This window comes from Bipolaris sorokiniana, assembly GCF_000338995.1.
Source record: "Bipolaris sorokiniana ND90Pr unplaced genomic scaffold COCSAscaffold_8, whole genome shotgun sequence".
In the NCBI taxonomy this organism is placed as follows: Eukaryota; Fungi; Ascomycota; class Dothideomycetes; order Pleosporales; family Pleosporaceae; genus Bipolaris; species Bipolaris sorokiniana.
The window spans coordinates 647,723-667,227 of NW_006911902.1; the positions used below are offsets into that span (position 1 = coordinate 647,723).

At 49.2% G+C, this 19,505-nt stretch overlaps 7 protein-coding genes across 7 annotated transcripts; 4 read left to right on the forward strand and 3 right to left on the reverse strand.

Moving 5' to 3' along the window:
* Positions 1-6,123: 6,123 nt before the first annotated feature.
* COCSADRAFT_37379 (uncharacterized protein) lies at positions 6,124-7,253 on the reverse strand. Its single transcript, XM_007702217.1, has 6 exons — positions 7,164-7,253; positions 6,995-7,051; positions 6,881-6,896; positions 6,654-6,779; positions 6,387-6,599; positions 6,124-6,334 (listed from the first exon to the last, which is right to left on the reverse strand). The coding sequence occupies exons 1-6, from the start codon at positions 7,164-7,166 to the stop codon at positions 6,300-6,302; spliced, it is 450 nt and encodes a 149-aa protein (XP_007700407.1). The 5' UTR covers positions 7,167-7,253; the 3' UTR covers positions 6,124-6,299.
* Positions 7,254-7,430: 177 nt separating this feature from the next.
* COCSADRAFT_200153 (uncharacterized protein) lies at positions 7,431-8,943 on the forward strand. Its single transcript, XM_007702484.1, has 3 exons — positions 7,431-7,643; positions 7,694-8,223; positions 8,277-8,943. Exons 1-3 carry the CDS (start codon positions 7,621-7,623, stop codon positions 8,888-8,890), a joined length of 1,167 nt encoding a protein of 388 aa, XP_007700674.1. The 5' UTR covers positions 7,431-7,620; the 3' UTR covers positions 8,891-8,943.
* Positions 8,944-10,502: 1,559 nt separating this feature from the next.
* Positions 10,503-10,812, forward strand: COCSADRAFT_37382 (uncharacterized protein). The gene has a single exon (XM_007702218.1). The coding sequence runs from the start codon at positions 10,581-10,583 to the stop codon at positions 10,797-10,799; it is 219 nt and encodes a 72-aa protein (XP_007700408.1). The 5' UTR covers positions 10,503-10,580; the 3' UTR covers positions 10,800-10,812.
* A 530-nt stretch (positions 10,813-11,342) lies between these two features.
* On the forward strand, positions 11,343-12,206 carry COCSADRAFT_171871 (uncharacterized protein; the record flags this gene model as incomplete). The annotated part of the gene is made up of 1 exon (XM_007702485.1): positions 11,343-12,206. One exon carries the CDS (start codon positions 11,343-11,345, stop codon positions 12,204-12,206), a length of 864 nt encoding a protein of 287 aa, XP_007700675.1.
* Positions 12,207-12,282: 76 nt separating this feature from the next.
* On the reverse strand, positions 12,283-13,022 carry COCSADRAFT_91710 (uncharacterized protein; the record flags this gene model as incomplete). The annotated part of the gene is made up of 3 exons (XM_007702486.1): positions 12,283-12,438; positions 12,492-12,593; positions 12,663-13,022. 3 exons carry the CDS (start codon positions 13,020-13,022, stop codon positions 12,283-12,285), a joined length of 618 nt encoding a protein of 205 aa, XP_007700676.1.
* A 1,936-nt stretch (positions 13,023-14,958) lies between these two features.
* COCSADRAFT_118691 (uncharacterized protein) lies at positions 14,959-15,970 on the reverse strand. Its single transcript, XM_007702487.1, has 2 exons — positions 15,477-15,970; positions 14,959-15,423 (listed from the first exon to the last, which is right to left on the reverse strand). Exons 1-2 carry the CDS (start codon positions 15,845-15,847, stop codon positions 15,174-15,176), a joined length of 621 nt encoding a protein of 206 aa, XP_007700677.1. The 5' UTR covers positions 15,848-15,970; the 3' UTR covers positions 14,959-15,173.
* A 1,483-nt stretch (positions 15,971-17,453) lies between these two features.
* COCSADRAFT_37387 (uncharacterized protein) lies at positions 17,454-18,444 on the forward strand. Its single transcript, XM_007702219.1, has 2 exons — positions 17,454-17,827; positions 17,879-18,444. Exons 1-2 carry the CDS (start codon positions 17,761-17,763, stop codon positions 18,226-18,228), a joined length of 417 nt encoding a protein of 138 aa, XP_007700409.1. The 5' UTR covers positions 17,454-17,760; the 3' UTR covers positions 18,229-18,444.
* The last annotated feature ends 1,061 nt before the right edge of the window (positions 18,445-19,505 follow it).

The following is a 19,505-nucleotide window of genomic DNA, read 5'->3' on the forward strand; positions in this document are numbered from 1 at the left end:
TCCTCCCCGCCGCCAGTCTCGTTTCGTTCATATCTCCAAACCGTACCCTCTTCAGGTAATGCATGCATTCTGATTCTTCTTCTTTTCCTCCACCCTATCCCAATGACAGAACCTTCTTCGCCCTGTTTTTTTTTTCTCGCCGGGACTGGTGCCGATTCGCTCTTTGCGTTAGTTGCCCAAGCGGCATCCACTTGGCGCCAGTAAGTAGGCTATAGACTTAGAGCCATGCAGAGCCAACCTCCGCTCATCGTCCGCAAAAAGACTCATTGGCCATGCACAAGCGAGCCAAGGTCCATGTTACATTATACTACCGTATGCCTACGTGTCTGTGTACTGTACGCCAGTGTCCACCCTAGCAACAGTTTTTTTTAACGACAAGCCGACTCACCGTCCAGAACGACATCTGAATCGCAAATGTGGCACGCCTCGCTTGCTGCGGATCATTGTGCCGAACCGATGTGTAAGTACAGTAGTGTCGGGATGCTTTCCTCGACTCTTTCAAGCACTTCTGCCCAACACAGGGCACATGTTCTTCAAGGCCATCCAGGACATGGGCCACTTTTAGAACTCGACTACTTACACACACCCAGCTGGTGCCGGTGCCGCCCATGGCGATATCGTGATCGTCAAGCATACTTGCTGCTATTTTCTTCTCTCTCGCACAACCGTTCTTCCCGTTCAACGCAGGACTAGTAGGAAGCCGGCTTGTCAAACTTAGCTTGCAAGAGCTTCTACGAATCAGGGCGGGCATCTATCCTTAGATTCGTGCTACTGTTTCCGCTTCTTCCTTGATGTCGCGTCCCTTTTTTCCATTAATCCACTTACTCCAATACTGCACGCATCATTGGGCAGCCTGGCGTTCTCGCTACACATTTACTATCACATCAAAAGGGGATCACTATTGAAAGAACAGGGTCAGGTGCGCTATATGGTTCTAGCGTTTCCACGTGGCTGCTTGGCCGTTTGGCCTAATTTGGACATATATGATGTCATCGTGCAATGGCGCCTTATCGCTTGAGATATTAGCCTTCTGAGACGACACACTTCCGACTGAAAAGGGGCCTTGCGTGGGTGTCGCAACATCGGTACACCAGTACTACAGCACCACGGGTATGTGCCGTTGTACAATACCGGTGTCACTTCGGTGCTCGCATACATCCCATGTGACTCGTATTCCAAAACCAACGCTACTACCTACCACGCCAGTTGGAACTTCCCCAAACAACCGCCCCATTAGACCCTCAGCAGCTTCAAATTCTCCATCTGAGTGGGGTAACTAACCTAGGTGTCCCTTGCTCTCAAAATGCAGAGCTTCGAGGGAATAGCACAATACGATGCACCTGCAGCAATGCTTCTGGGCTACTTACTAGGCTGACCCTGCATGTCTAGGCAGCCACCGGACATTTCTGAAAGAGGGGTATGGTCTGGTTCCGGGACGGAACGTTTAGTTCAACAGATATGGTCGGAGACGACTCCGCTTACGATTTTCAACCACGGTTCGCCTGCCCAATCGTCTTCCTAGGTACCACCCCTAGGGGTCGTGTCAACATTTTACACAAGCCCTGCGGCATCGATACTCAGGAGTATCTTAAACGGACATCGTCTGGTGTAGGTTTGTTAAACATTGATATACGATTGAGGAATAGCTCAAAGTCACCAAGTATAAGCGGCAGTGGTAGTGGTGATGGTGACTGCATACATACATGTCTCAGTTACTACTCGTGACTACACAGCACGTATGCAGCGGTAGCGCTTTGTCACGTCCAAGGCTGCTGGATTTGTCAAAGCTGAAGTATTGTGACTAGCCTCAGGCAGCTTGCTGTCCGATGTCTATCACACGGCTCAAGTAATGCAGGGAGACTTATGCAATATGACAGTGTAAAGTTTGGCACTTGGAACCCGACATGATGGGACATGTTGGAGCAACCACCAGGGGAGCGGCTCTACTCTCTTGTCATCCTCATTCTTGAGTCTCGAGCCTGCACACGCAAGTGTGAAAGTCGTAGTAGTACTACCACTACACCCATGTTGCTATTCAACCGCAAGGCACTACTAGCCCAAAGCGGACTGTCAGCCCCAACACTACCACCCAACAATCTCGCCATGCTTACTGTACGCAAACCCAAGTTGGTTGGCGATGAGCAGGTTCCTGTAACGTCTATAATGGTCTCAGAGATTGGTGCAAGGCTGATGCCAAATCTAGACTTTGCCTGGGAGCTTTGGGGGGGACAGCTGTATCGTGCTAAACTCCGTTGCCACTCATCCCAAGCCTCCCAGGCTTCCCACAGAAATTCTCCGATGCACCCGTTGATTACTTAGGGCTGGCATCGATGGTACAAGTCGATTATCCCCGCCACGTGTGTGGAGGGAAAGCAAACTTTGTTCGTTCGATTTTCTTGCTGACCAAACTTAATGCGCACGCACTCCATCTAACGTTCGTTACCTATCGACTACGTACGGTTGACCATCGCCCAAAGCTTAGCTAACGTCGATCTACTGTATGACGATGCGAGGACAGTGCAAGCCATTACACTCACTTAGATCTAACGCTTCTCGCTAACTGAGTCAGCTGTTCAAGATAAGTCCCGATCCTCAAAGACGACCTTTGCATTTGAATTAGATTGTAGATCTGACCTGTCAATCTGTGGCATCGCATCGCTTTCAGATTACACTAAAGAGAACCTTGGTAGTAATGGTCTAGACTGGATAGCCCAGAGAGACCCCTGTTTGCCTGCAATGCGAAACACCCGGATCAGGGTCCCCTCAGCCACCGCGTCCTTTTCATCTCGTCAATGCATTATTCTCCGTCTGTATAGCCGTTACCAACATGTATTAATGGAATAAGGCTGACTTCACATGTGGCGCTATTGCAGGGCTGTACCTAGTGAGACAGTCACTCGACTGCTAATACCACGCTACCTCTACTTCGTCGCATACTGGTGGGAGAAAATTTTCTAGGGAGCAAGAAAGACAATAATAACGATTACAATATGGAAATGCTACGAAAACTCACCGATGACGTAAGTTTTGACTTTGTCTAGCATTTCTCCTATTTTAGCCGGGTATCACCTTCCTCCATGTGTATCAAGTTATTGTTGCCCTGTACTCTTGGTGTATGCTAAACTATGCCATTCTAGTTTTATTCTTTACATTTCTTTTCACCGCGGCTGTAAAGAAAATCTCTCACAAATCTAAGTTTGTCTGCCCTGACCCTGTTGCATTAATCACCAGTTCCCAGCCCAGCAAGGGTTTCTTCTTCCCCGCACACAAGAAAAGAAAAGTCACAATAGACTTACAACGCGTGGACAGTGACGCTGACATATAGTCCAGGAAACTGAATATACAATCCCATTTGTTGGGTTTTGGCTTGTCTCAGACGCATCCTTGCAACAGCTGTCATTTGTCATGTACCTTGTACGGGTATATGTCCTCGGCGCACTTAACATATCCCTCCCATCTCCCTCTCGCCGACACCAGTTTCCCAGTCTCAGTATGAACCAGCTTCTCAAGAATAGCCGGGGGATCCTAGGAACCACGTTGGTCACGATCGGGATCTTGACAGCGGAAGCACCAAGCCATGCTACACGTTAATACAAGCAGTAATGTTATAAAACGCACATTAACGGGCACAAAATTCGATGCAAAAATATAGTCTATGTAGGAACATCAGATTTACAGATCCTCTTGGCACAGATCCTCCGGCATCCTTCCCAACGTCAAACGCCACGACTCAAAAACCCTGATCGCCACCAAACAAGTCTCTCCACAAAATAAGGAAGCATAATTCCCCGATATCACACTGCATACAAGAAACACAGCCATCGAGATTGTCAATCCTCCGAATATGTAAAGTAACACGAAGTTGCACTAACCTTCCTCCCCCGCCCTTCCCCGTCTGACATCCGACATCCGCGCAAGAGAAAAACCCGCGATAGTGGAAGAAAAGAAAAAAAAGAAAGAGAGAGAGAGGAAGAGAAAGTAACGCCGTAAATGCCCGATCTACCCGTCTTCCCCGGTATCAGCTAATTCGCATCTTCACATTTTAATACCAATCAAGTGCAAGATGCGCATCGTTTCTACACTTACTTAAGTGCATACCCTCAGGGGACAGCGCACACGCGGATGCCATCATCCGTAAAATGCCAGAGAAAATCAAGCAAAGCCAACAAGGAAATCCTATGGCCCTCAACCGCCGCGTCATCTCAGACCGGCTTCATCCGCACCATCCACGACGACGATGCCAACCAGTGGGGGTGCAGTCGGAGTCGGAGTTGGGGGTTACGTGTGGGGGGTTACGGAGGCACTCCAACAACACCATGCCCATATATGATGACCCTTGCCCTATAACCACTACATACCATGACGAGTCATTGTACGATCGTATCCTAAAAGGGTATTCGGTCGGTGATGCTCACAACACGGACATTACCTTTTCTCTCTTTCCTCGCCTTTCTCATTGCTTGGCTACGTTCGTATGTTTACGCAGGGAAAGATGTAGCGAGGCTAAGTTAGTTAGGGGGTTAGAGAGGCACATAGGTACTCGTCGTGTACGTATTGAAAAACAAAAGGGAACTAAGTAGTAGTGCCGTGATTTAAGAGGTAAAAAAGGGTAATGATGCGGTGCTAATACGTGCGGGTTGTCTCTCCGGTGTTTCCGCTTCGTTACATATGTGGGGTGGTTTTGTCTTTTAGCACTAGATGTACTTTGGGATATAGTGGTTGCAAAAAGGGAAGAAAAAAAGTCATACCGAAAGTGGAGAATATTAGATCTAGACTTTGTTGATTTTCTGCTATATTATTGATTGAGATACTTTCAAGGGATGCCGGACAACTTCGAACATGCGTTCCCACAATGCTATGGCACAGATGATTATCTTGAAACCCAGGGTTTTTTCCGTGATACGGGTGAGGTAATTAATCGAGGGATCCTTCTCCAAAGGGTAAGAAGAGAGAGAGAGAGAGAAAGAGACAGATACCCGAAATGATTAACCAAAACTAACATATGCCCTCATCGCTTGATTTCTCGGTGGGAAAAAAAATCAGACTAACAATACACGCAAGTCGTGATGCAACCTCACCTCGTGTTTATCAACTCATCTGCAAAAAAAACGGAACGGAAGCCCAACATCCATTTACACTCTTACTCTTCCACATTCGGAAAGAAGAGAAAGACAAGACAAAAAAAAGTGACAGAACTGCCGAAACGACGGTAAATCCTCCCCTAAACCACCAAAGAAGCTTGCCAAGTATGTAATTAAGTAAAGTAAGTAGTTAAGCCGGGTATACTTGCTTGTCGCAAAGAAAAGAAAACCCCTCCCCCCAAACTAGTAGGATTGATCTACATTATTTTTCTCTTTATACGTGCACGCAACATACACACGGACAAAGTACATGCATACTTGTGTAAGTAGTAGAAAAGAAAGCAACATGCAGAAACGTATAACTACGTCTTTGGGGGAACAGGAACGGGAACGGGAACGGGAAGAAAAAGGGGGGGGGGAGGGAAGGGGGATTTCCATACTTATTTACTCCATTCAGCATCAACGTTTATGTGTCAGGCAACCGGAATTTCCCTTTTTCTTTCTTTCCAATTCCGTTCCCCTTGCGTTCCCTTTGCGTTTCCACCCCCCCCCCCCTGATGTGCAACAAAAAACACTCGGGACAGTTTGGTTCATCTTTTACCGCAAACAACCAACAAATCACTTAGACTTCATCGTGATGCGAGCTTTTGCGAGTCACAATCACACGTCGAGAAGATCGCAATACCGTTGGCCCCATAGTAAGTCAGCGTCAATACGAAGAACCATAAAAAAGCACAGGGCTTTTCTTGGTCTTTGGAGGGTCAGAGTTCCCCGTTAGTCCCCGTGCAGTCCCGTTCAGTCCCGTTCAGTCTTGTCTTGTCTTGTCTTGTCTTGTCTTGACCTGACCTGACCCACCATGGCCAAGAAGAGTCCAAGCTCACCTGTGCACCGCCTCATCAAGGGCCCTGCAGCAAACTGTGGCTAAGCCATCTTTTTCACTAGAAAGAGCCTTGCCCTGTGCGAGGCTACCCTCTTTTTCTAGACAGAATCAACACAAAAAATGGCACGTGAGAATGAATTGAGTAAGTAGGTTAGGTATTTGAGCCGTCTCTCAGAGATGCTGGCAACACAACCAAACCAGCTCGCCTTGCTAATAACTGGATCCACCGTACAAAGACACGAAAAAGCCCAATTTGACCCTTGGCTCATCGCTGTCAACCCTCGGCCGTGTCACTGTCATGATGCATGTATTCGTTCAAACACCGCTATTTCAAATGCTTATTTCTGCATCATCAGCTGGACGAACTCGTTGTCTGTCTTGTGTCAGTCTGGTAAGTAACCAAGCATAAATTCCCGAACACCTACAGTCGATACGGCCGTCACCGTCCTGATCAGCCTCCCGGATCATCTCGTCAACCTCGTCATCGGTCAACTTCTCGCCAATGGAGGTCATGACGTGGCGCAGTTCAGCAGCTGAGATGAAGCCGTTGTTATCGCGGTCAAAGACCTTGAAGGCTTCCCGGATCTCCTCCTCGGAGTCGGTGTCCTTCATCTTGCGGGCCATCATGGTGAGGAATTCTGGCATAACATCAGCGAGGCCGTAACGGGCTCAGAGTCGGCAGGCCGACGTACCTGGGAAGTCAATGGTGCCATTGTTGTCGGCATCAACCTCGTTGATCATGTCCTGAAGCTCAGACTCGCTGGGGTTCTGGCCGAGCGAGCGCATGACGGTGCCGAGCTCCTTGGTGGTGATTTGACCTGTGGCGCAACGTGGTCAGCCTCGTGTCTTGTTTGTATCCGGGGGGCAGTGGCTTCGGCGCAGAGCATGCGGGCGTGAATTAGGCACAGAGGGTACTGACCATCACCATCCTTGTCCTGCACAAGAAAACACATGTTAGCAACATACCCACCGAGCCATAGACGGGGCACTAGGCAGCCGCGCGTCAACAACGAGGGGAGGGGTAGAGACTTACGAAGAGGGAGAATGCCTCCTTAAACTCGGAGACTTGCTCCTCAGTAAGAGAATCGGCCTAGAGCGTCGTGTCAGCGATGCGCGATGGGGGCGTGGGCGGGGGGCCGCAGTTGTGTATAGGAGGGCGGGGTATGTTTTGGCAGAAAGCGAGGAAGCGCGGGGCTACAGACCATGGCTGCTAGGAGGGGTGCGGATGGTGGAGGTGGGAAGATGGGGTGGTGGTGGTCAGGAACTCAATTAGGGTGGTGCCTGGATGGGAGCCAACTGGCGATATATAGCAGAGGGCGCAGGTGCGGTGTGAAGGAGGTCTCTAGGCGTGTTTGCGGCTGGAGAAGATGGGCTGAAGTGGAGCTGGACTGTCAGCCAGCCGGCCTAGTGCCGCCTCGCTGTTGTGAAGGGGCCACTCGCTGCCGCTTCGGGCAAGGCGCCCCGTTGCACAACCACTGCCCCGACACACGGCCACGATTGCATGCGCCTCATATCAGACGCCCGTCCACCCTCGCCCACAGCTGCCCTGGCCGCCATACGTCCATACGTCCCCACTACATAAGTACTTACACACCCGCTATACATAGCCCACCTGGAGCCCTACCATGACACAGCCCCGTTGACCCTCGCCAGCCCATCATGTGGCGGGACCGGACCAACCTGTATGTCGCCAAAGCCACGCTGCCTCGCTGCTGCTGACGTAGCCACTTAGCTTTATCTCGTACCGCCAGTCGTACTCGCACCACCCCCAGAAGAAGAAGACGCGCTATGGTGTCCCCGGCTCCAATGGCTTTGGCGACAGCAGGCGCATGTCTGAGGAGCGCCAGGGCCTCATTCCAGCCTTCGAGGACGACGGCGATGCCGTTATAGAGATGGACCTGCTGCCGCCGCGCTGGCTTGACATGCAGGACGAGGTCACTCAGCACCTGGCAGAAATAGCAAAGCAGACGCGCAAGCTCGACCAGCTGCACCAGAAGCACGTGCTTCCCGGCTTTGACGATGAGGATGTCAAGAAGCGCGAGGAGCGCGAGATTGAGCAAATTACCCAGGCCATCACCCGCCTTTTCCAAAAATGCCAGCAGGCCATCAAGCGCATAGACATCATGGTCCGCGAGGCCAAGCAGCAGGGCAGCATCAACCAGGGTGAAGAGGTCATGGCCCGAAACCTCAAAATCTCGCTTGCCTCCCGTGTCGGCGAAGTGAGCGCCATGTTTCGCAAGAAACAGGCCGCCTATCTGAAGAGTGAGACTGTTCCTTTCTCCTATGCTACCTGTCATGCTGATGTCTTTCCCTAGAACTCCGCGATCTCGGAGGCTTCACTTCACCCTTCCGCTCTGCCACGCCGGTACAGAATCCCTACAATGACCCTGCGCTACAAGAATCTGATGCCGACCGTTCCTTCTCTCAATCCACACTACTCCAAACGAAACAACAGCGCATGCGCCACGACCCAAACGAAGCTTTGATAGCTCAGCGGGAGCGCGAGATTGAGGACATTGCCCAAGGCATTATCGAACTGGCAAATATCTTCCAAGAGCTCCAGACCATGGTCATTGACCAGGGCAGTATGCTGGACCGAATAGACTACAACGTTGAAAACATGTTCAGAGACGTCAAAGAAGCGGATAAGGAGCTCAAAGTAGCTTCTGGGTACCAGAGACGAAGTGTAAAGCGCAAGATCATGCTGCTGCTTGCCATTCTCATTGCGGGCGTATTCATACTACTATCGCTCAAGTTGAGCAGGAAAGGCGGTGATGGAGTGTCTGCTGTTCCCAAAGTTCCAGACGTCCCGCCAGCGGCGGCAGTAAAATCCAGACGGCAGTCAATAACGATGCAAACGAATCGAATCTGGCATAGAAGAAAACGGCGGTTGTGGCAGGACCCTATACGAGACCCTTTGATCTTCTAAGGGCCATTTCTTACATAATTGTAGTAACCAATACTTAAATACTTCACACCTTGTCTTTTTACTTTTCTGCATATGATACTAATCAAAATCGACATGTTGATTGGAAAATCAGGCTTTATACGAGCACGAGCAATTGAAAGCTTACGCAAGCCCGGTTTTTAATCACTACTGGTAATGTAAGCTTTATAGGCGTAGTCTCTATCATGTCGCAGACTAGGCTAAGTATGCGGCGTTTCGACTCTTCTTCATAACGGCTTAAACGAAAGCTGTATCAAAAAGAGATTTAGTATCTAGCACTTGTTTCTTTTTTCCTCAAACAAAACCAGTTTATGGGTTTGCATAATCTTTGCACCCGCTTTCTATCGCATGGACAGGCTTGTTGCCGACATATCTTACACCTCGTAACCTTCTGTGAAGGTGACAGAATGAATAAGTAAATAAAAGAACAATGCGGAGGCAGCAAAGACGAAACAGCTTTCTTGATACAAGAAAGGAGAGTGTGGTGGATATGGAGAGAAATGAAGAATATTGGAGTTACGAAAGAAAATACAGGATGAAGTGATATTGTTAGTCACATTTTTCTTTACGTAGAACTGCTCCAGCAGATGTTCGTATGATTAATATATTAAGCCAAAGTTGCAAATGATTCTGTGACCATAATTGTCTTCATGCCAGACTAATCTTGAGCCATTGTCTACTAGATTGAAATGTCTCTGCCTTATCCCCAAACATTGGAAGGACTTTGGTAGTACAGAAAATGCTACATTGGGAAGCATTATGCGCCTTGGATCCGCCTCGTATCAACTTGAAAAGCCTTGGCTCAGATAATTGGTAGTCAGAAGACCATACGCCCATGTAACTATGCCGCATCAGGATCCACAGCTAGCCGCTCACCCTCCCATCCTTTAACTTCTAATATTCACTTCTTTTATTGCTCTTTATTTGTCTTCTCGCCTGCAAGATTTCGAGTCATAACGGGCATTGTCTTCGTCAGTGACAATAAATCCTATTCATTGACACATCGTTTCCTTAGGGACCTACAACCATGCCACCAAGCAATATACTGTTTAACCTAGTCCGCGCACATCCTTACCAAACGGTAGTACACGCCGTAAATGGGGCCATCTTGCTCGAACCAAGGATATTCACTGTACCCACCTTCTGGGCATTAGGCTTCGAGCAAAGAGGGCCTCGCAAAGGTCCAGCACCCTTGTATCGACTTCACAAATTCTTACTAACAGAGCTCAGATTCAACAGCCTCAAAATGGATGCGAAACAAAGACACCTCATCCACGCAGAATATATACTCCACGCTTCAAAGTGGAGCCATGGGTGGCAAGAGTGTGAATAGTGTTGATACTGTAGTGCGAGCTGGAGCCATCCTCTTATCAGTAGCGGCATGGCGTAGAGGTCGTCGCTGAGCACAACATCATGTATTATGCTAGAGAACTGGATTATGCTGGAATCGTCTCTGCGCTGGCAAGGCTGAACAAATGTGGCGTCATGTTTGCAGCCAACCAAATGCAGCGCCACCCATTCACCCCTCACCAGGGCTAAAACGTTAGCCTCAGCCTTGTGGTGAATACTATCTTGATTGATAAGAATTCATATTCTCCGCATTCTTGGTTGGAGCTATCAACGCAACTCTTACCCCCACCACTTGAAACGATTTCCGATATCTAGGTCCGCCATGGTGAACGTGACAGCCGCATCAGTTGCGGCTACAGCGCAGCCTCTCATCGATTGGGTAGCAGCACATCCGGGTCAAGCAGCTCTCTATACAGTCAACGGCGTTGTTCTTCTCGCGCCTGCTGCCGCCACTGCACCCATCTTTGCTGCGTTTGGTTTGACTGCTCTAGGGCCTGCCGGTGGTATGTCGGCCCGAACTCGTACGGATGCTCCATTCTAATAGACAACAGGTTCGCTTGCCGCATCTACAATGAGCTACTTCGGTTACGTCCCGGCAGGCGGCGTGTACGCTCTGGCACAGAGTGCTGCCATGGGAGGGTATGGCGCTGGTCTCGCTGCTGGGGCTGCACAGGCAGGTGCGGTGGTAAGCTCTGGGCTCACTTGGTTCATGGGTAGAAATAACACTGCTGCCTAAAAAAGCCATCATTGTGAGCGGTTGCTGGAGTTGAGTAACAAACATTCAGGAGGTCGATTTGGGGCACGTGAGAGGACTCATATAGTATGAAATGCGAGCAGCAAGGCAGATGGGCCAATGGTGTTGCTACTAGTATAGTACCGTAACCTCGGCCTGGGATCCTTCACGCCAAGATAGCGAGACACCAAGACAAAGGCCTCCAGGCATCCCTCTTCAACCCGCTAGGAACACATTACCCATATACTAGATACGCAAAAGAACATCAAGTCATCAATAGACCAGCACAAAATTCACACGTGACTTTTCATTTCGTCCATCCAAAACTACCAACACTACATATCCATAGTCATGGCAACTCCAGCACCCCCAACCCCCTCAGAGCCACTCAAGCCTCTCTCTGAATTCGAAAAGATCGGTCACAACATCTACATCTGGACCTCACCATCCTACCACTCCAAATCACCCTCAGAAACCCCGCTCATACTCCTCTTCGCCTGGAACGCCGCAGCCGCAAAGCACATCGCCAAATACACAATAACATACCAAAAGCTCTTTCCCACATCCCGCATCCTCCTAGTCCGATGCTATACGCTCGATATTTTCCGCCGTTCCTCAGCCTACGGACCTCTACTCAAACCCGCTATGGACGTTGTAGCCGCGCACGCCAATAACGGCGGCCAAGTTCTCGTGCACAGCTTCTCCAACGGCGGCGGGAACCAAGTCAATGAATTTGCCAAAGCGTGGAACAAGAGGTTCGGCACAAAGATGCCGATGCGCGCGCAGATTCTCGACTCCAGTCCGACCAAAGGTCCGTGGATGAAGAGCCATGCTGCGATTTCCGCGTCGTTGCCCCAGACGCTGTTCTGGAGGTGGTTTGGCGGCGCGCTGGTACATGTTTTGATTCTGTTGACGTGGCTGGTCGTTTTCATTCGGCGCAAGGAGAACAAGATGATTGTTATCTGTCGGGAGTTGAATGATGAGAATGTATTTGATAATCGTGTGCCGAGAGTGTATCTGTATAGTCGTGCGGATACGATGGTGGGGTTTGAAGAGGCAGATGAGCATGCGGACATTGCAAAGTCCAAAGGGTGGGATGTGACGAAGGTGCAGTTTGAGAAGAGTGCGCATTGTGGGCATATACGGGAGGATGAGGATAAGTATTGGGCTGCGGTGTTGGAGACTTGGAAGAAAGGGCCCAGGTGTAATTTGTAGCCATCAACGGGTGAGCGCATAAGATGGATGGCGTAGCATGTTGCAGAGCAGCAGATGTATTCGGATTGAAGAATATCTAGAGCCGCGCCGCTACCAGTGATAGGTAGATGTTCCACAGTAGACCACAGAAACTCAGGAAGACGATGCGGCGCTCAACGGGAATGAACGTGGTGCTGAAGAAGTTGGCAATTGGCCAGACTTTGTACGAATCGAAGATGAGACCGAAAAGCTCCTGGTAAGCAGTTAGTTATCTCAGAGGTGAATTTCGTGTGTTGATAAACCTACATTTCTAAAGTCCTGAACAATCAATGCCACGGTTTTACCCTTCATGATTCCAATCAAGATAAGGAACATTGACTGGTTCAGCAACGCGCCCATGGTGATACACTGCATCTCGTTAGCACTTAGCCATTCCTGTAGCGACTACGCTACGGCGAGTCATTTGTGACCACCTACATCGGTAAACCATTTTCTGAAGATGTTCCACCAATTCCTCACCCTGACCTCCTCTTCGATGATACTGCGACCATCTCCATCCTCCTTGAGCATGATGCCCTTTTCCTCCTCACCATCTCCCACTGCCCTTGTCTGTTTCACCGTCTTCCACCCGGGGAACGCACGTTCAAGCCAGTTTTGCCAATGATAATTTACCGGCGCAGTGAGAACGACCATGATGGCGAATTGTGTGAAGAGGACACGGTCGAAGACGAAGGGCTTGGATTCGTTCCATGCTTTGAGGCGTTGCGCAATGATGTTGCTGCAAGAGTCTATTACGAGCGCGGAGAGACAGGCCGTGGCAATCGGAGGGAGCTTCATGATGGCGAAGCGCAAGTCGGTTCGAACGTCGGGAGAGGTAGTAGAACGTGGCTAAGATGGCAAAACGAAAGTCACAAGCTGATAAGCACGAGCTGTTGCGATCAACAGCGCTGGGCAGACACCGAAGTAGGCAATGTTTAGACAAAGCTTTCAGAACGATTCGAGCCACAGAAAGTTGTTTGGAATGGATGGGATTGTTGGGATTAGGGTGACGGATTACCGTCTGACTTGGATGCGCCGTCGCGCTCGACTCCACATTTCTTGGTGTTGCTTATTGCGCGTCACTTCGGTTCATCTGCGGCCGAATCAGACGAAGCTTGGGACGGACCGCAACTGACTCGGCCTTACCAGCTGCAGTGGTACTAACTTTGTTACTTCACCAACATACCTACATCCACAAACCAATACTCCTACAAAGGTACTCAAGTCTCTCTTTTCGTGTTTTCGTAGAATTCGAGGTTCATGGAACGGTGCTGTTCTTGCAGCACCAACTGGACCTCCTCCAGCCCGGATCTGAACACTGGATGTAGCTGTGAGCATGTTGTAATCTGAGCAGTATTCTTGTCGCACTTGATGAGCATTCGTCTTCTGTTTCACAGCTTACGGTCACCGATAGATGTACAGGTTATGATATTATAGCATGAGGCCTGCATAAATCCCTCTCGTAGACCTACCCGACGAGCCGTTGCACACCGGACGCGAGTGTCACTTTTTCAGTCGCCAACGTGCTCGTACATCTGCTATCCTCTAGTGTGAAACTCTAGTTTGCGCGCACTGGGAGCTCAGGTCGCTTACACAAGCCTGGCGCCAGACTAGAGAGTGCAGAAATTCATGTACTCAACGAATATCTAATAGTCGCTGTTTGACCGGAACAAATTGAAAGGTAGTAGCAAATTATGAACAACAGCATGAATGTACTAGTAAAGCATGGATGCCAATTTAACATGTAACGACAACTTGGCATGTCCATAAAAACATGGTGAGTGCTCGCCTTAGCGACTATCGGACTATAAAAAGACATATCATTATGCTCTACTAGGATGAGCCTTGAAGACCGAATGTAATCTTCAACGCAACCCGACGATGAGACTATACCCATAGCTGAGCCTAGGATAGTAGAATTATGGCATCCCTGTCGTCGGGTAAGAGTCTCTTCCGCCGAAGCGTGATATAAAAAGCATCAAGTATTTTGATTTTGGTCATGGATCCTACGACTTTATTTTAGTAAAGGCAACGATCTAATCGGTACCTGTTTGGAAAGATCTTGATGTTATTGCCAATGACAACGGGAAGAGAACAAGAGCTTTAGCTCCCACGTGGCTCATTTGGTTTTTAGACCTTGGCAAGCCTTGTTCAATTCTTGTATAGTAAAAACAGTGATATAAACAAACTATTAAGACGTAAAACGTGGTGTTTAGTAGCCATTGTTTTGATTGCTTCTATCCGATCGCCAAGAGGTGATAAGTGGGCCCGGCAAAACATACTACCGGGCCCACTTTGAAGTTTTTAGCATCGTCCAGCTCGATACAAGATCAGCTCGTCTTCATCTTCTCCCATCAGACTGCATGTCGCCTTTCGCATCTCAACACGGGCTAACCAACACCAGCGCATTTGCGCTCTGTAGCTGCTTTCGTAAGTCTTACTGTGTTTCCTTCCAACTCCCCGCCCCTGCACCATGATGAAAACCATTCCACATTCGCAGTTTCCACGCTAGCCATCGATTGAACCTACTTTAGATGGTCAATGAGCGCGAATACCTTCCTTGGATGTCTGATCCGCTTCACATATATACATGTTTATTTTGACAGAGTTTATGTGCTGTTGCTAACAGAACCTGTAGATTGTAGATTATCCGCGCCTTCTCGTACTAGAGAAATGATCGTCGAGTTCAGAAACTCAAATGTTAACGATCGCATTGTCACGGCACAGGGTTCGGAAAGCATAGATATATGGAGTATACATTTGTTCATTCAAAACTCAGATAATTACTACCAAGAAATAATCCCATTCTCGTTCTTCATCTCTTCACTCCTAGCCACCAGTGGCTTTTGATTGTCATGATGCGTATTACCGGCCGCACCCAAGACGTCTGCTGTTCTATGACATGCTGATGAGGGTATCAAATATGCTTTGCACTCTTGTATCGGCCGCTTAAAGCATGAAGAATGTAAAAGCACCAGCTAGACCAGCGAACAGGGCACTGCCAGCAACATGAGAGGCAGCACCGGTTGCTTGTGGTGCGGATGAGGATGAGGAAGGTGAGCCAGATGGTTCAGTTGATGTGCTGTTGTCGCTCTCGGTCAGGTTGCCGCCAGTGCCAGCGGTGGATGTGGGTGAGACGTTGCCAGTGGCAGCCTTTGCAGCAGTCTTGAAAGCCTCGAGTGTCCTGGCACCAGATTGACTAAACAATGTTAGTGAAGGGAAACTTGTGAAACAATGACAGTTGTGACTTACGGAGGGTTGATGACACCGACCATGCCGTTTTGGCAGTGCATGCCCTGGGTGCAGTAGAACCAGATGGGAGCCGAAGCGTTGGTAACCTCGTATGTGAAGGTGGTCGTGGCAACCTTCTCGGCATCGGAAGTAGGCACGAATCCGGACCAGAAGCCGTTGTTCATAGGCTGGCAAGGGTTGGCAAAGGTGGCCTGGGCGACAGAGTGGTTCTTGGGCCAGAACTTGAAGATGACGGTGTCACCCTCAGCAGCCATGATGCTGTCGGGCTTGAAGACCAGGTTGCCAGCCTTGTCACCAACAGCAACGGTGTGCTCGGCGGCGAGAGCGGCGCCAGCCATGGCGGAAGCAGTGAAGATGGTGGAGAAATGCATTATGATTGGTTGAGATGAAAAGAGACTAGCTCGTTTTGGTGATTAAGATAATGCGTGAGAAGGGTGGGATATGAGATGGAATGTAATTGGTACTGAGAAGTGAAGAACGTGGACCTGCCTACCAAGAGAAGTCAAGAGGTGAGCACATTTGCGAAGGTTATATAGCATGGAGGTGGAAACAGTTGCCGCCCACGAAGCGGGAAAGTCGGCCTGCGCAGTCAAGGGCATGAAGCCTTCGAAACCCCAGGCGTCACAAAGGCATCCTTTTCTTAGCGCCTTAGCCATCTAAACACGATTCCGGGGAAACATAGGGGCGGGCGCAGGGCATGGCTACTGGCCCCTTGGGCGCTTCAATTCAGCCACTTGCCGCTCTGAAATGCCTTTTGGGCGCGTGGCCGTGTGGCTGTGGCAGTATGAGGACCGCAAGCACCGCAAGTAGAGAGGCGTAAGCGCTGCTTTTCGCGGCAGTCATGTTTCTGACCAAGGGATGAAACCTGGCCGTGAACCATGATGGAACAGAAGATGTTTTGGATACCTGCGCACGGACACACAAACGGCTGCCACCTGGATGACATGCAATTCGACGGGCATGACAACGGCTCATGTTAAACGTTGCCGTGTCCAGAGCGCATATGCCACTACATGCGTAAATACATAACTGCCAGGCCGTCGCAATTGATCACTGACAGTCGTTGCTCCATGCGTAGGAAGTCCGCGGGATTTGCAGAACATGCGACAGAACGCAGAACTTCTCGTCCGGGCTACCACAACAACACCTAACATCGGCCGAACATGTCGAATGGTAAGACCACACGTGTTGTCGGGCCATATGCTCACATTGTTTGTTGGTAGCAGAACAAGGTCACAAATCGGGGTTCTTGCTGCACTGCACCATACGGAAACCGAGGGGACTGAGAGGAAAATACGAGGAAGCCGTATACAAGGATCCACCATCACGAAGAGGAGAATCTTCCACCGACTTCTGAAAACGAGGCTGCACACAGGGCGTGCGCCCATCCGTGCGATCCAGAGGGTTACTTAGTTAGCTTTCGGCGGTGAGGATGGAGAACGTCTTCCAAGGGTGCCGCTGCTAGCAGCTATAGGCTTGGCTACGGCAAGTCAGTCCACCCAACAATAGCCTTCAACGACGTACTTCACCACACAGTAGTACAGCGTTACCATCGCTAGTAGTAAGCATTAATCGTATAGCCATGACATGTAGTATTTGTCCCCGTATTCCGTCTTACAGTTGCCTCCCACCGCTTATCAAGAGCCGAAGAGACTCCTTTTTGAGAGACAACACTGGATTGCATCTGGGAAGCAGCCTTGAATGTGCCACGAGCGCAGGTGGGGTGCAGGGTCATTTTATTGATCGCTGGCAATGGATGCCTGTTGCGGCAAGACACAATGCATCCATCCGATAACTTTGGCTGTCTAGCTCGCTTGTCCTGCTCATCTCAGCTAGCGCATGCCCTTCCCGCTGTGGGTCATCCAAAAATATCACCTTTCTCCGCAGCACCTCTCGTGTCCATTGTACGCTATGATCACATTCATCTATTTTCTCAGAAATCCCGCCACCCCATGGTCAGATGGTCGTACTGTTGCAGTTAGTATAGTGGAAAAGGTAGGCTAGACCTAGCAGCTTGCTCGCATTCCGCCCTGCACCGCCCGTGCCCAACCATCAATGTAACGGGAATCCACTAGCCATGTAACGGGGAGGAGCGGAAGTCTACGCAGTAGTAGAGTGGAGGCATCGTCATGTCAATTACTATAAATCACATACAAGTCACTCGTCCAAAGTATCATCACCAGCACTCAGCTTCCATCACTACAACATCTAATAATCACTCTTCAACTCAACGCCTCAACTTTCCACCTTAATCTAATCACCAAACCCATCCAAAACCATCACCATGAAGTTCTTCACTGCCGTCTCCGCTGCCGTTCTCGGCTTCTCCAGCATGGCTTCCGCCATCACTGGTCAGTACTCTTACAGAGCACCATGAAAACTTGAAGACTAACTCCTCACAGTCAGCTACGATACCGGCTACGATGACGCCGGCCGCTCCATGAACGTTGTCTCCTGCTCTGACGGAACCAACGGTCTGGCTGCTCGCTTCCCCACCCAGGGCAGGCTTCCTCGCTTCCCCCTCATCGGTGGTTACCAAGGCATTGCTGGCTGGAACAGCCCTCAGTGCGGTACCTGCTACGGTCTCACCTACAACGGCAGGACCATCTACGTCCTTGCTATGGACCACACTGGCGCCGGCTTCAACATTGCCCAGGCTGCCATGAACCAGCTCACCAACGGCCAGGCTGCTGCCCTCGGCCGCATCGACGCTCAGTACCAGCAGGTTGCTGTCAGCAACTGCGGTCTTTAAATCATGACCGTTGTGCACCATTACACAAAAAATAGAAGAGGCGGAGAGATGAGGGCGACGATGAATATGCGATAATGTTTATATTGGCTTTAAATACTTGGCATAGCGCTTGCTTCATACAGCATGAAATGGCGTTTACTGTATATACACACTCCTTGGTAACATCAAAATAGTAATATACTTACTCACAAAACAACTGGTTTGATTTGCAAGGTGATATGGATCTGACTAACAAAAAAGCTGCAACCAAGTCGGTTTCGAAGTTGAGAATGAGGACATGGATCATAAGATAACCTTTATCATTTCGTATCTGAGTCGAAAGAGTGACTGACAAGATAGAAATTCTCGAGAACAATCCACAACACATCTGGAATTTGGTCATGCGAATATAAAAAAAAGAAGGAATACGTAGAACTATGAGAACCAGAACGGATATGGGATCTTTCCATTCTCTGAAAGCGATGGCAAGTGTATTCGACCTGATCACCGAACCACGACAGGAGGCAAAAACAAAAAAAAGAATTATAGACACGTATAGCTATCAGATAACCCAAATCAAAGCAAGTCTCAAAATTTTCTAGTACAGAGCCAACAAACCACTGCAGCAGGAAAAGAAAACAGATAAGAACGAAAAAGTAACCACACCGTTGACGTAGCGAAAAAAGCACCCAACCTACCCAAGAAACAACGCATACCTAAGAAACCAGACCGCCCGATCTCGATTGGTACAAAGAGCATCACTCCACTGCGAAGCTTTCACCAAGCCCGAGCCTAGAATGCTTAACTTGTTAAACAAGCAAATCAATTCATTTCCCATAACAAGTTACCTGCACGACAGATCACACCCCACCCCCATGCTCATACCCTGATCCCTGGGTCGTTGCTCCGCACCAACATGATGCATACACGCTATCCAACGTGTAATGATGCAAGTCCATACGATCCTTCTACGATAATGCTCAGCATCCGCACATGTGAATATATAGCTTATCAAGCGTCTCTCTGGTAGCTACTTCATTTTGACTACCGAGACTAGCCTAGGTGCAAGTTGTTGTATTCATCTGAGACTGTTCTACTCTTATCCGGATCAAAGCTGCAGCATGAACATTACCAGGACTAGTTATAACTACATACTTGCTGGAACATACATGTTCAATAATATTTGATTTGCATATGAATAGCGTAAAGGCACACCACTAGCGCATTCCACTCCTCTTTGCACCCGTTATCATCGACCCAAGTATTTCTGTATCGTTGCCAAAAAACTAACTAACTAA